The 13,818-nt window shown below is 42.0% G+C and overlaps 3 protein-coding genes across 14 annotated transcripts in view; 1 reads left to right on the top strand and 2 right to left on the bottom strand.

Annotated features, from left to right (window-relative positions):
• Positions 1–13,818, bottom strand: part of LOC125779336 (uncharacterized) — a 331,687-nt gene that overhangs the window by 261,129 nt on the left and 56,740 nt on the right. The gene's annotated exons all lie outside the window — the stretch shown is intronic.
• The window catches only part of LOC105225322 (host cell factor), a 62,799-nt gene that overhangs the window by 19,179 nt on the left and 29,802 nt on the right, over positions 1–13,818 (top strand). For all 12 annotated transcript variants that reach the window (XR_007423225.1, XR_007423226.1, XR_007423224.1 and 9 more), the window contains exons 2-5: positions 11,310–11,597; positions 11,663–11,836; positions 11,905–12,214; positions 12,272–12,483. Coding sequence is in view for 9 of the 12 variants with exons in the window: in XM_049460198.1 (XP_049316155.1) it covers positions 11,438–11,597; positions 11,663–11,836; positions 11,905–12,214; positions 12,272–12,483 (856 nt within the window). In the remaining 3 variants the exon portion in view is untranslated. The remainder of the gene's footprint in view (positions 1–11,309; positions 11,598–11,662; positions 11,837–11,904; positions 12,215–12,271; positions 12,484–13,818) is intronic.
• Positions 7,078–7,765, bottom strand: LOC125779515 (putative nuclease HARBI1). The gene is made up of 2 exons (XM_049460873.1): positions 7,547–7,765; positions 7,078–7,477 (listed from the first exon to the last, which is right to left on the bottom strand). Exons 1-2 carry the CDS (start codon positions 7,671–7,673, stop codon positions 7,095–7,097), a joined length of 510 nt encoding a protein of 169 aa, XP_049316830.1. The 5' UTR covers positions 7,674–7,765; the 3' UTR covers positions 7,078–7,094.

Below are 13,818 nucleotides of genomic sequence, written 5' to 3'. Positions count from 1 at the left end.
CAACCTTTTTTTTTGCCGCAACCACCGTATTCGCCTGATTTACTTTCGTGTAACTTCTGGCTATTCAGCAAATTCACATGACCACTCCAAAGACACCGTTTTGACTCAATTGAGGATATAAAAGTTGAATCGACAAAGGCTCTGATGGTCATCACGACGGAGAATTTTTCAAAGTGCTATGATAACTGGAAAATTAGTGGGCATAAGTGTATTGCAGCGGGAAGGGATTACTTTGAAGGAGATGGAATGGACAAAATTCACCTTTCAATTTGATCTTAGTAGTGTATTCATAGTTAAGAAATTAAATATTTTTGGAGTGTCCCATTTATAGTGTGAGTCAGATATATAAAGGTCATGCCACGCATCGCTGGTGCTATGGTATACTCTTAATAATATAATCAACTTCCTCATATAGCCCCAGCATATTGATAAAGTCCAAGATCCTGTTGGGTGCTATTGAGGAGATGCGAGCCCTATTCGGAAATATTTTTTCATTATTATTCATTGCAAATTTAAGCCTGCTTTAAACCAGGCCACCGGCCCGTACGTGATTATCGGTCGCACAATCATGGTGTACGACCACCTAACAATGCTTGGCCTGCAGCCCCAGGAGCTGATTGCACACCATTAGTGCTTTTGTCGCCTTGACCAAGATCAGGTCAACATGGTGCGTGCGACCAAGATATTTGACCACGTTGGTCATCTCTATCTCTCTGCCCGCAAGTGGGAAGATCCCGAGACCGGGTAGGGACCTACGTCTCGTGAACAGGACGATGGTCGCCTTGGAGGGGTTGATCAACTCAGCCCCACTACACCACCTTTTTGCCAGGTTTAAAGCTGTTGTTGTTAACGGTTAGCTAATCCCCGTTAGGGTGGTAAGGATCATTTGTGTTGTCGTCGACGTCATCTAACGGTAGAACCAGGAAACGTGCTGTTTCGACGGGGTCGGACCAGAGGGAGGAGGGTGTTAGATGTGTGGGGTACGTAGGGCATGCAAAGAGGTGGTCAGTGTCATGCGAAGACTCGTTGCATGCAGGACATACATTAGGTCAGGGTCTTTTCTGGATAAGTATGAGTTTAACCTGCTACAGTATCAAGAACGAAGTTGCGCAAGAGTCACTCGCGTCTCTCGCGGCAGCTGGAGCTCTTCGTCTGCTATAGGTGGTGGTTTGACTCCAAGAACGCCATTCACGGGTAGGGAGTCGGTGAAGGTGTTGATGGCTCCACTGTGAATGGCTGTCAGTACCTGTCGAAAGTCAGTTGCGTCCGAAGTCTGGTCGGCGTACTGTTCGATGTCGTCAACGTAGTCCAGGAAAGACCTTTTGATGCTCCTAGGAGGCGGGTCCGCACCAAGCAGGGGATGCGAAAACATCCCAACAGGAACTGCTTAGAGAGGAGTTCATTATGCTCCTTAACTGGGAGCATAAGCGTCTCACTATGTAGATGTTCGATGGGAGACATCAGAAGGCATCCCGTCGTGGTCCGGAGTGCAGTATTTTGACAGGTCTATAATTTCTTCATCTCCGTGTCACTGCATCCAGGCGACCATATGGGTGCTGCATAATTGAGGGCCGGCCGGCCGATTGCTTTGTATGTTGCCAACAACGTTTCTTTGTCTTTCCCCATGTGCTGCCGGCTAGCGACTTGAGGATTTCGTTGTGGCTCTGTACCTTGGCGATAATCGTGGTCGTATGGGGAGAGAAGCAGCATAGACTATCGAGGGTTACGCCTAAAATCTTAGGGTTATTGACAGGAATTTTGACGCCATCGACTGCAATATTAAGTTCAAGTCTATACTCCTTCGTCCAGTTCGTAAATATGGTCGCTGTGGATTTGGTGGGTGAAAGTTTGAGGTTTCGTGCAGTGAGGAAACAAGAAAGGTCGGAGAGGTAGCTGTTTACTTTCGAACACATGCCATCGATTCCATTACCCGACCTTAATATCGTGCAGTAATCTGCGTACGAGGTTATGGAAACCCCCTCTGATGGTTGAGGAAGTTTCGAGATATAGAAGTTAAACAGTAACGGGGAGAGGACACCATCCTGCGGAACCCCCTGTTTAATTCTTCTCAGTTTAGATGTTTCACCTCGAAATAGTACGGATGACTGACGACCGTTCAGATAGTTTATTGTCCACCTCTTTACCCCTGCAGAGAGCGTGGTTTTTTCAATGTCCTGCAGTAGCGTTGTGTGATTGACCGTGTCAAAAGCTTTTGACAGGTCAAACGCTACGAGGATCGTTCTTTCGCAGGGTGGTTTCTAGTTGAGGCCACGAGCTGTCTGGGCGCTTGTGACGCTAAGTGCTGTGGTGGTGCTGTGCACTTTTCGGAATCCATGCTGGTGGCAGCCTAGGGTCAGGTGGTGAGTGTAGGTCGGGAGTAACAAGGCCTCAAGTGTCTTCACTACTGGGGAGAGGAGAGTTATCGGACGATAAGATTCCCCTTTGTTGGCGGGTTTCCTAGGTTTGAGTAGTGGGACCACTCTTCCGACTTTCCACACATCGGGTATTTGAAGAGTGGTGAGCGACAGGTTGAGGACCTTGGTGAGATATTTTACTCCCGTCGAGCCGAAATGCTTTAACATTAGCATGTTGATTCCATCAGGGCCAATGGTTTTGGAAGATTTTGCCTTGCACTTGCCGCACTTCTTCGGGTCCGAAGAGGCAGGACCATTGAATTGAACTTCAACTCGGTCGTCATGTCTCTTCGGATTAGACAAAGCTTTGACAGTAGCCCAAAGCTTACTCACACCGGTGGAAAGTTTGTAGGACTTCAGGTGCTCTATCCATTTCGTCCGCTTATGTAGATTTACCATACGCCGAATCTTCAAATTGAGATCCCTTATTCGGGAATCCCCGAGATCGGCATGGCGTAAGGTGTCGCGCTCGTTAGCTAGAACAGCTGCTTCGGCTGGGAAATTGGGGCGGATTTCCACTATTCTTCCAGCCGGGATGAAGCGAGCGTTAGCTGCTGCGATCACCTTGCGGAATTTACGCTCGCCAACGCATCCGTCCGTAGGAATGGGTAGAGCGTTGAAGGTGCTCTCGGTAAATTCTGTGAAGCTGACCCAATTAGCTTTTTTAAAGTTAATGAAGGTACGGTTGTGCACAGAAACGAAATCAGGAGGCTTCTCGATGGAGATAATTATGGGCAGATGGTCTGATGCGAGAGTTAGCATAGGTCGCCAAGTTATGCTATTTATCAGACCACCACTAGCAATGGTAATATCAGGCGAGCTATTACAGGTGCCCATAATTCTGGTGGGAGCTTCGTCATTCATTGTGCAGAATGTCGAGTCGTCAATCTGTTCCGCCAGCTCCAGCCGGCTACGATCATTTGACAGGCAGGAATGCCAAGGATCGTGGTAGGCGTTAAAGTCGCCTAGTACCATACGGTTTTCCGATGTATATAATGGGTCTAATTATTGAATCCGTTTCGATCGAAAAACTTGACAATTCGATCGAAAAGTATTACGTTGCAATCATTGAAACCGTATCGAAAATGAAGTTTTCGATGCAGTTGAACTTACTTGCCGACTCGATAAAATACATTCCGTGGCTAATAGATGGCGCTAATTTCGAAATCATTGAAACCGCAAAATCGAAAATATTTGTCGAAATCTATCCGTTGATGAGTGAACTGCGTAAATTGACAAAAATGGAGCATTTGTAAGTATATATGTAAAAAAATAGCTGAGGATGCATTAAATTATGTTTAAAATTTGTGATTTAGAGACAAGAAACAAAAACACACCAACAAAAATCAATTTGAAGTGCTAGTGGATATCATGAAGTTGCATCCACACATAGCTAAAGGATTTTCTCAAAGAGCACCCGCGGAAATAACTGCTTTTTGGGAAGACACTTCAGAAAAGTTAATCGCTATGGGCCCTCCAGTCAAGGACAAGACTGGATGGAAAAAGGTATAAAAAACAGCACGCGTTTATATTATCGGTTAATATTGGTTCATTTATAGGTTTGGACTGATTTTAAATTTGCAGTTAAAAGAAAAATGATTAAAAATACAAAGCAAATTTCTGCAACAGGGGGTGGGCCCTTCAACCAAATAAATTTAAGTTCCCTCGAAGAGGAGGTCAGCGCTATACTTTCCCTTAATAAATCAGTAGAGGGATTGAAAGGTATAAAAAGTTTTGGAACATCAACAAACATTTCAGATGACATCCCTAGTACGAGTAAGAAGAGACCAATTGACGACATTTCTTCCCAGCCCCAAATGCAAAATGAAATATCATTTCTATCGTCTGACCAGCAAATGGAAGCAAATGGAGATACTGACCACCTGACCCACTGTACACCGCACAAGAAACAGAAAATAAATAAAATGAGTCTTCTTGAGGAGCAAATAAATATCCAAAAAAGATGGAGGACAATGTTTCAAAAGTTCTAAACACGCTTATGAAGCAACAGAGGGAACATGCACAAGCACAATCTGAAACAAACAGATTGATAGAATAGAATAGAATTACTTGAGGTATGCACTGCGACCTTGGGTCTATTGTGCCCTCTCCTAGCTCACAGAGACTCACCAAGCCCCAACAAATCGATAAATTCCAGTATTTTGCTGGGAGCTAGTAAGTCGATGTGATCCCTATCCGGAAATGGGTTTCCAAGGGTCTTAGACCTGCGTCTACAGACTGCGATGCAATCGATCAGCAGGTGCTCCGGGGTTTCAGGCTCTCTGTCGCAGAACCGGCAATTGGAGCAAGAGGCAAGTCCCAAGTTGAACAAGTGCCTTTTCAACTTGCAGTGGCCGGTGTAAAATGCGACCAAGAGCCTGAGTTTGATCCTAGGGAGGTTTATTATGGATTTGAACCTTTTGAGGTTGTACCCCCCTATCAGCAACTTGGCATGCCGCATGCCCTGCGCCCGTTGCCAATGACCTTCTCTGCCCTCTCTTTCCTCCTTACGGAGCAGTTCCTTTATCGTGTGGGGGCCCACCCCGGTGAATGGTTCGGGCCCTACCATACTTGTGGATGCTGCAGAGCGGGCAAGCTCGTCAGCCAGTTCGTTTCCGGCTATGCCTCTATGACCAGGTACCCAAACTAGGTGCACCTGATTCAATTCCGCTAGGCTGTTTAGCCGTTCCCTGCACTCCTTCACTAGCAGCGATTTGATCTCGTAGCCCGAGATTGCTTTTAGTGCCGCTTGGCTATCGCTGAGTATGGTTATTCTCTCATTACGATAGCCGCGGTGGAGGTTTATCTCTATACACCGACTTATGGCTAGGACTTCGGCCTGGAAGATACTGGGGAATCGACCCATCGGTATGGATAACCTTGCGCGTGGGCCCGCGATCCCTGCACCAATACCTTCCGACGTCTTCGAGCCGTCGGTGTACCACTTCAGTGTACTGTCCCTCAGCAACAGCTCAAGAGTGGAGTCATTCCACTCGCTCTTGCTACCAAAGGTAACCTTGAATTTCCTAGTGAAGTTAATTATCTTAGTAGTCCCGTCCTTCGGGAAGAGGGCAATTGGATTAATGGCACCTATCACCTCCATCCTCTGGGACGAGATTATTTTCCCTTTGTCGCATCCCTCTGACGTTATTTGCAGAAGTGAATGCTTGGCTACTTGGCCGATCACAATGTGAAGCGGTGTGAGATCCATCAGGACCTCCAGCGCCGCTGTTGGGCAGGACCGCATCGCGCCCGTCATGCAAACGCATGCTAGCCGTTGAAGCCTCGATAGTCTCACCACCACTGAGGCCTGTGCCGCAACAGAGGCCCAGGACACCGCTCCATATGTCACTATCGGTCGCACAATCATGGTGTACAACCACCTGACAATCCTTGGCTTGCAACCCCAGGATTTGCCTGCCAGTCGATTGCACACCATTAGAGCCTTCGTCGGCTTGACCATGGTTTGGTCCACATGCTGCTTCCACCGCAAAGTGGAATCCAGAGTGAGACCGAGATATTTAACATTGTTGGTCATCTCAGTCACTCTGCCCCCAAGTGTGAGGTTCCTAAGCCCGGGTAAGGATCTACGCCTCGTGAACGGGACGATGGTTGTTTTCGAGGGGTTGATGCTCAGATCAACTCCCCTGCACCACTCCTTAGCCAGATTTAGCCCTCGTTGCACCAGGTCACAGAGAGTGTCCTCGAATTTGCCTTTCGCTATGATTACTATATCGTCCGCATATCCTTGGCAGCGAATGCCGTTGACGGTTAGCAATGCTAACAGGTCGTCCACGACAAGGCTCCATAGCAGGGGCGATAGTACACCACCCTGCGGACATCCCCTTGTTGTGCCTAGGCGAATCTTAGTACCCCCTGCAGTAGTCTCAGCAATCCTAGTGCGGAGTACCGCCTCTATCCATCTACGCACCGGTGCTTCCACATTCCTACCTTCCAGTGCCATTGCTACACTTCTATGAGAAGTGTTGTCAAAAGCTCCTTCAATATCCAAGAAGGCGCATAGCATGATTTCCCCTTTCTCCAGCGAACTCTCTATCTCGGAGGTCAACTGGTACAGAGCTGTATTAGTTGATCTGCCAGCTCTGTATGCATGCTGAGCTGCATGCAGGGGTGCGTCCCTCAGCGCGTTAGACCTTAAATGATAATCTATTATCTTCTCCATAGTTTTCAGTAGGAAGGAGGTTAGGCTGATCGGCCTGAAAGATTTGGCCAGCGAGTAATCCTTCCTTCCCACTTTCGGTATGAAGATAACCTCAGCTGTTCTCCATGATTCGGGGATGTAGGCCAGCGCCAGGCTCTCCCTCAGCAGCCTTATCAGGTGTGGCATTAGAATCTGCTCACCCTGCTGTAGAAGCGCTGGGAAGATACCATCCACTCCCGGAGACTTGAACCTCTCGAACGAGGCTATTGCCCACCTGATCGAGTCCGCAGTAAACAGTTGTTTGGCGACAGATTGATAAGAAAACTATGAAATTGAAAAAGATAAATTGAAGGAAATGAAGCGACATAATGCTGTAATGGAAAAAAAGGAATTGTAGAACTTGAACTACACCATTTAAATAATCTATAAGTTTTTATTTTTAATTTCTAATAATTCGTTTAATGAATTTTTATGTTTATTTAAATAATTTTAATATGAATATGTACTATGAACTTATATTAAAAAATATCTAAAAAACTATCTCTAATTCTATTTGCTTCATCGGTAGGCGTATCATCTATATCATTCTCATCTTCGTTGGAATATGCATTTTCAGTTGTGTCCAGGTTTAACTCATTTATGTTTTCATTTGAATTAAAATGCAAACGAATATTATGCAATGCGCAGCATAAATTGACAATACGCGCTGCTTTATATGGTGCGTAATGTAGTCCTCGTTCACTACAAAGACAACGAAATACCGATTTTAATAAACTTATTTTTTTCTCAATAACAATTCGGCCTTTAGCATGATATGTGTTGAATCTCCTTTTTCGGACGCATGTTATTGGTTCCCTAAACGGAGTTATGAGCCACGGTTGAAGAGGGTAGCCTTTGTCACCTTTACAAAATATATATTTGATTAGTACATTCGTATAAATTGATAGTATTTTTAGCAAATTATTCTTACCTAGTATTAAATTTGCATGTCCTCTCCGATAATTTGATGCGCTAATGATTTTCAAATCACTCATATCCCATATGTGAGAATCATGACTACTGCCGGGATATTTAGCACAAACGTATCGAATTTGCATCTTATGGTCACACGCCTACATATGAAAAACATATATATGTATATATAGAATACTGAATAATAAGTTAATTTTGAAAAAGCCTAACCAGCATAACATTCAGACTTGAGAATCCTTTGCGGTTAAAATACAGATGTTTATCTCTTGACGGTGCCATTATCTTTACGTGAGTTCCATCAACTGCCATTGCTACACCAGGAATTTTTGATTTGCCAAAAAAATATGTTTTTGCTTCCAATTCCTCGCTGGCGGTCATGTCAATGGAGACCCACCTTGAACATAGCCTGTACTCAAGAATGTTGAGTACTTCATCTAATACAACACAAAATGTCGATTGGGCCATATTTATATTGAAGTCCTTTCCAATACAATGTTGATAACTACCCGTGGCTAAGAAACGTAGACATGCAGCAAGTTTTATTTTTGGAGAAAGAGAACCTTGTCTTTTGTCATTTCCAAGTTCATTTTCGCATTCCCCCAAAATGTATATAAATGCCCTTTTGTTGATCCGAAAATTTTTGATGAAACTGCGTATGTACATACATTCAAACATATATAAATAAAATTTTGTTTTTTAGCTTAAATAGTTCAACTCACTTATAGTCATCCATTTCCAGCACGTCTTTTGAAATATTCCTCAAATTTCTGCGCTCACGACGAATGTTTACACTATTTTCATCATCACTACCACTTAAATATAATGCTGATGTCTTCTTCGATTAGACGATACTGCTCGGTGTTGTGCAATATGAAAGTTAGGCCACCATCACAATCTCGCTCGCAATTTTTACGTATAACGTTGAAACCTGCACAACTCAGAAGATCCGAGCGGCTGTTTAACTTGGTTTCTTGGACCGCAGCTATCGATACACGTTCCCGATTCATAAGTGCAACTATCTTCTCGATCTTACTCTGGAGTCCGTTGCAGTTGAATTGAAGAAGTCTGGTTTGTCGCAAGTCAGAGTGGGAGCTATGTTGCCTGTTTGAGCTCCTGACCGTAGAGGTCCTCAGTTGGTCACTCTGGTTGAGTAGCGGCGCGGCGTGCGAACTATGTGCAGATTGCACTGCCGTAGAGGCTTGTATCGCAGTATTGCGCAGGCAACATGGGGCCACGTAACGCGTGGTCCACTCCCTGTGGGTCTTAAGGCCTGAACAGGTCTTAAGATGGCTCCATCGATTGCATGTGTTACACCTGACCGACGTGGAGTTTGGATGGAGCCTTTTTGCGCAGACGCAGCAGAAAAATTCCTCCGGGCCCGGGTTGGACTCAATGCCAGCACGAGTCAGGAGGATACGGAGCAACCCTGCTGCAAGGCGTTGCTCCAATGACGACAGACACAAATTAGTACTTACCGATCCAAACGGGGTTAGATCGCCGAAAAAACAGCCGTTGGTTGGATAAAATCCGAGTCAATTCCGGTGCGTAGAACCGGCTGTCGTGGGAATTGCTATGATTTCTAAATCGTGATGGCGACCTAAATGCCAGGGTGGGCAAAGAAGGTATCGTTGGCACAATTGTTAGTAAATTCAACCTCCATGATGAAACATACCCTATTGGGTTGAGGCTGATCGACTTCGCTGGAGTCAGCAATAGTGTTACCTGTAGGACTAGGACGATCATGTAGTTATAGACGGAAGACACGTTCCAATGTTTTAGACGTGCTATATTGTAGTGGGCATACAATGTATTTTTTCGCAATGAATCAAGTTAGCTTTTAAATCAACAACGCAAACTAAACGGCGGAGTGATGTTACCAAGTAACAAAAAAGCTATCATGCTTGCCAGTCTGGTACTTCGTTTCTCGGTAAAACAGTAATCTGTTAATTTTAGAAAAACAAAACGTAAAAAACTACCGAGTAACCACTAACGAACTAACAAAGTGGGTTAATTTACAATATCATATGACGATTTCAGGGTTAGAATGGTTATGCGAGAGTTAAAGAGGTTCTCCTAATTTATAATATGGGTAAATTTTAGAATTGGATTTAACAAAGCAATAGAATAGAAGGTTCTTCAAATTAAGTAAATGTTTATAGCAACGGATTTCTATATTGTAATTCAATCTCGATCACTTGATTGTTAAATAAAACCTATATTCTTTCTAATTCCAAAAACTTAACGATTACTCAATAACCGAGCTTATACGAGTATATCAATTGCTATATACACGACAGTTGTCTAACTAGAACTGTGTCTGCTGCACACTCTGGCAGCCCCTTTATAAAAGGTGATTTATTTCGAGGTTCCCTACTTTTTTTTAAGAAAAAACATTCAGAAACTTAAAATTTAATGGGAATGTTTATTGTCATTCGAAAAAACATTCTTTGGCATTTAATTTTTGAAGATTATCTCATTTAAATGTAGCTTGTGGCTAAGTCTCATATGGTCCATCCGTTGAGTCCAAGTTTTGATGACCCGCTAGAACATTTCGACTGGTAACTAGCGAATGACAAGCGTGGTGTTTTACTCCAAGGCTTGAATTGACGAGTGTTTCTCCAGATAGACTTTAGACTTTCATATCCCCGCAGGAAAAAGTCTAACGGTGTGATATCATACTATATTGATGGCCAATCGACCGGCCCACAACGTGAAGCTATCTGCTCCCAATAAATATACTGATTGATGCGATGTGTGGGAAGTGGCGTTGTCTTATTGAAACCAAATGTCTCCAAGAACGCATGCACAATTTCAAGTATCAAATAGTCGGTTATCATTTCGCGGTAACAGTCCCTATTGGCGCTTACGCTATCACCGGCATCATTTGTGAAGAAATATGCACTGATTGATTCCACCGGCCACACCAAAACGTGGATTTTTCCGGAGTAAATGACAGCTATTGAGTCCTTTCAGTTTGCTCCGCGTCCCGAATGCACAATTTTGCTTGTTTACATACCCAATGGGCTTCATCGCTGAATAAAATTTGAATTTTCGTAACAAAGTTGTTCAGGCGTAAGTCTTTCCATTATGAAATGCTAACAATACTGAACAAAAATAACATGACAGTTTGCCCTGAGTCACGCGTGAATTGTAAAAAAAAGCTATGGAAAAAAGTACCTCTACTTGGATCACCGGTAGTAAATCATTAACAAAACTTCGGCACTCGAACATTCTGAAAACTGCGGATTTCACTGCCTAGTTAATTGTGGCAATTTATCGTTGACTTTATTTTGTTCTAAAGTTCATAAATTCCACTATTTGAAGTGCAATGACAAGCAGCATAACTCCAAATTACTTTACAGATGTTTTCTGTCGCTACAACAACCACAGAAGTTTTTAATTGAGTGGGTCTAATGAGACATGCAAAGAGATTATTATTGCTTTAGTAACCAGAACGAAGTTGCGTGTGGTTAAACGGCAGGCGGATTTTATCGAGATGATGTGTGGCGCCGGATCTGATCAGACTGGTAGTCATCGTGTCTAGTTTAAGCAACCCTGCTCCAAGGATGGCTAACTTCACTTACTAGTTATCGATACAATCTGTGTGAGATAGCCCTTGGCCAAACAAAATTTCCGGTAACGTGGAACCGGCTGCTGTAGGAATTAAAATGTTTTTTTTTCTTTCGCTTGCAAGAAATAAGTGCACGCTTTTTATAGATTTAAAATTTTAACTTAAGTAATATTCTACTATCAATTTTCAGATAAAAACGAAATATTGTATTATTTAACAAATGAATCAGTCATAAATATATTATATTCTTCACTTGCAACATGTTTTAAAGAAGCAGCTTTTAGAATATAAAAATAATATAACTATCAACCCTACAATATGGAGTCCTCAGACTTTATAAGCACCAGCGATATGTCTACTACCAATACAACCGAAAATGAAACAATGCAAGATATGCCTGTAGTTCGAGGTCATACGAACATAAACGGTTCAACTTTGGGTAATATGGAAATCCAAATGGACAATTATGATGAAGACTGTAAGTTTGGTTTGAAAGCAAAAAGTAAAATTAAATTACACTTCTGGAGAAAATTTGTATTTCAGGTACGAATGTTAATAATAATGCTAATACGTTTTGTTGGAAACGGCTAAGTAATCCTTCTGGACCTCAGCCACGTCCAAGACATGGACATCGAGCCATCAACATAAAAGAATTAATGGTCGTGTTTGGTGGAGGAAATGAAGGCATTGTAGACGAACTTCATGTTTATAATTCTGGTTTGTGTATATTTTGATAAGGTAATTTTTCTTTATACCTAAACTATTTTATTAACCCCGTGTTTTAGTTACCAATCAATGGTTTGTACCAGCAATGCGTGGTGAAGTTCCACCAGGTTGTGCCGCATATGGTTTTGTTGTTGTCGGTACTCGTATGTTTGTTTTTGGTGGCATGATTGAATATGGAAAATATTCTAATGAACTTTATGAGTTGCAAGCAACAAAATGGGAATGGCGTAAAATGCAGCCTGAATTGCCGGATAACATGCCAGCTCCGTGTCCACGTCTAGGCCATAGTTTCACCATAGTAGGGGATCGTATATTTCTTTTTGGTGGCTTAGCTAACGAATCTGATGATCCCAAAAACAACATACCTAAGTAAGTCATTGTAAATAAATTATTTTGGCTTTAGTAATCTGTTATTTTATTATTTAGGTATCTAAACGACTTATACATTTTGGAAACACGTGGAGTACACAGTCATAACGGCAAATGGATTATGCCAAAAACATATGGAGAAAGCCCACCTCCACGGGAGTCTCATACTGGCGTAGCATTTACAAGCAAAAAATCCAATAAACTACATTTATTGATTTATGGTGGAATGAGTGGTTGTCGCCTAGGTGATTTGTGGCTCTTGGAAGTTGGTATGTGTAATTGTTAATTTGCTGCTAATATATAGTGGCGGACAGATGTCTACATTCACCCCTACTTTCATTGATTTGATAATACAAAAAGTTTTTAGAAACATATATTTATACAGTTTTATTCTAATATTTATCCTTATAACAATGAACTAAAAAATCCATTATTTAATATAAAACCACAAATTTATGGAAGAAAAACTCATAAATTGCGTTGATAAAAGTCTACATACAGTACTAAGCTCATACTTTGTGCATTTGTTGTGATAACGGTAAAGTACCGTTAGCCCTTTTCTTTAATATCTTTATATTTGCTGTTTGTCATTTATTGGATTTAGTTGTGGTTTGAACACTTAAATAGCTATAATGGCTCCATCAAAAGAAATATTAATTTATGTAAGACATTTGGTGATAAAACAAAGAAAATAAAAAAATCAGATCGTGAAATTTCTATAATTTTAAACTTGAATCGAGCAACAGTACACACAATTCTAAAAAACTACGAATTAGTGGTAGTGAAGGGGTCAATTGTTCCAAATCGAAAATAAACCGCGCAGTGGCCGCCTGAAAAAAAATATTAGCCTTATTCTAAAAAAAAGTAGACAAAAATCCAAAGTTAAATGATTCAAAATTAGCCCAACACATAGGAAGTAGGGCACAAAAGAGTATCCATTCAAGAACAATTCAAAGAAGTCTAAGCGATAACCGATTCCACAGTAGAACACCACGGAAGAAACCTCTTAATTCTGAAAACAGGAAACTTCATTCAGAATTCGCGAAAAAACACAAAGAAAAGGATATGTATTTTTGGAAAAAGGTTTTATTTACATACTAGCTTACCCCGCAGCCGTTGTACTGCGTAAAATTACTTATGTGTTTTGAAATGAAAAGAAAGTTAAATTTATCATTTAATTTTTTTTTCAATGTTACGCAGCTGGATAAACAAAATTTTTTGGTTTTTGTTCCGGTTTTCAGAATAGATAGTGCCACACACTATGCGACTATCCTTGTGTCCTGTTGATTGTCATCTCAAATGCAATTTTCACTGGAAACGGAATACCTTTAAACTGAAATGGAAAATCGTTAGAACTCAAAAGAATTAAGCATTCTGCACCTTATAGATGATAGGTGCGTCACAATCAGTTTGCGAAACATCACAACGACAGATCCAACTTTGAGATGCAAATGATGCGGTGGCATACCAAGCCTCTCCAAAGAATTTAGAAATTCCACTGGATAATTCACGGTGTCATCTTCATTGTCAAGATGATCGATCGATTTGTATGACCGCAAATCTCCCGGAATTTGACTTTGAATCTTCCAGTTTACGTCAACAAC

Source organism: Bactrocera dorsalis, chromosome 6 (genome assembly GCF_023373825.1).
Source record: "Bactrocera dorsalis isolate Fly_Bdor chromosome 6, ASM2337382v1, whole genome shotgun sequence".
NCBI classification, from domain to species: Eukaryota; Metazoa; Arthropoda; class Insecta; order Diptera; family Tephritidae; genus Bactrocera; species Bactrocera dorsalis.
Note: the sequence above shows the minus strand (reverse complement) of the source record. Positions and strands in the feature narration are given on the sequence as shown.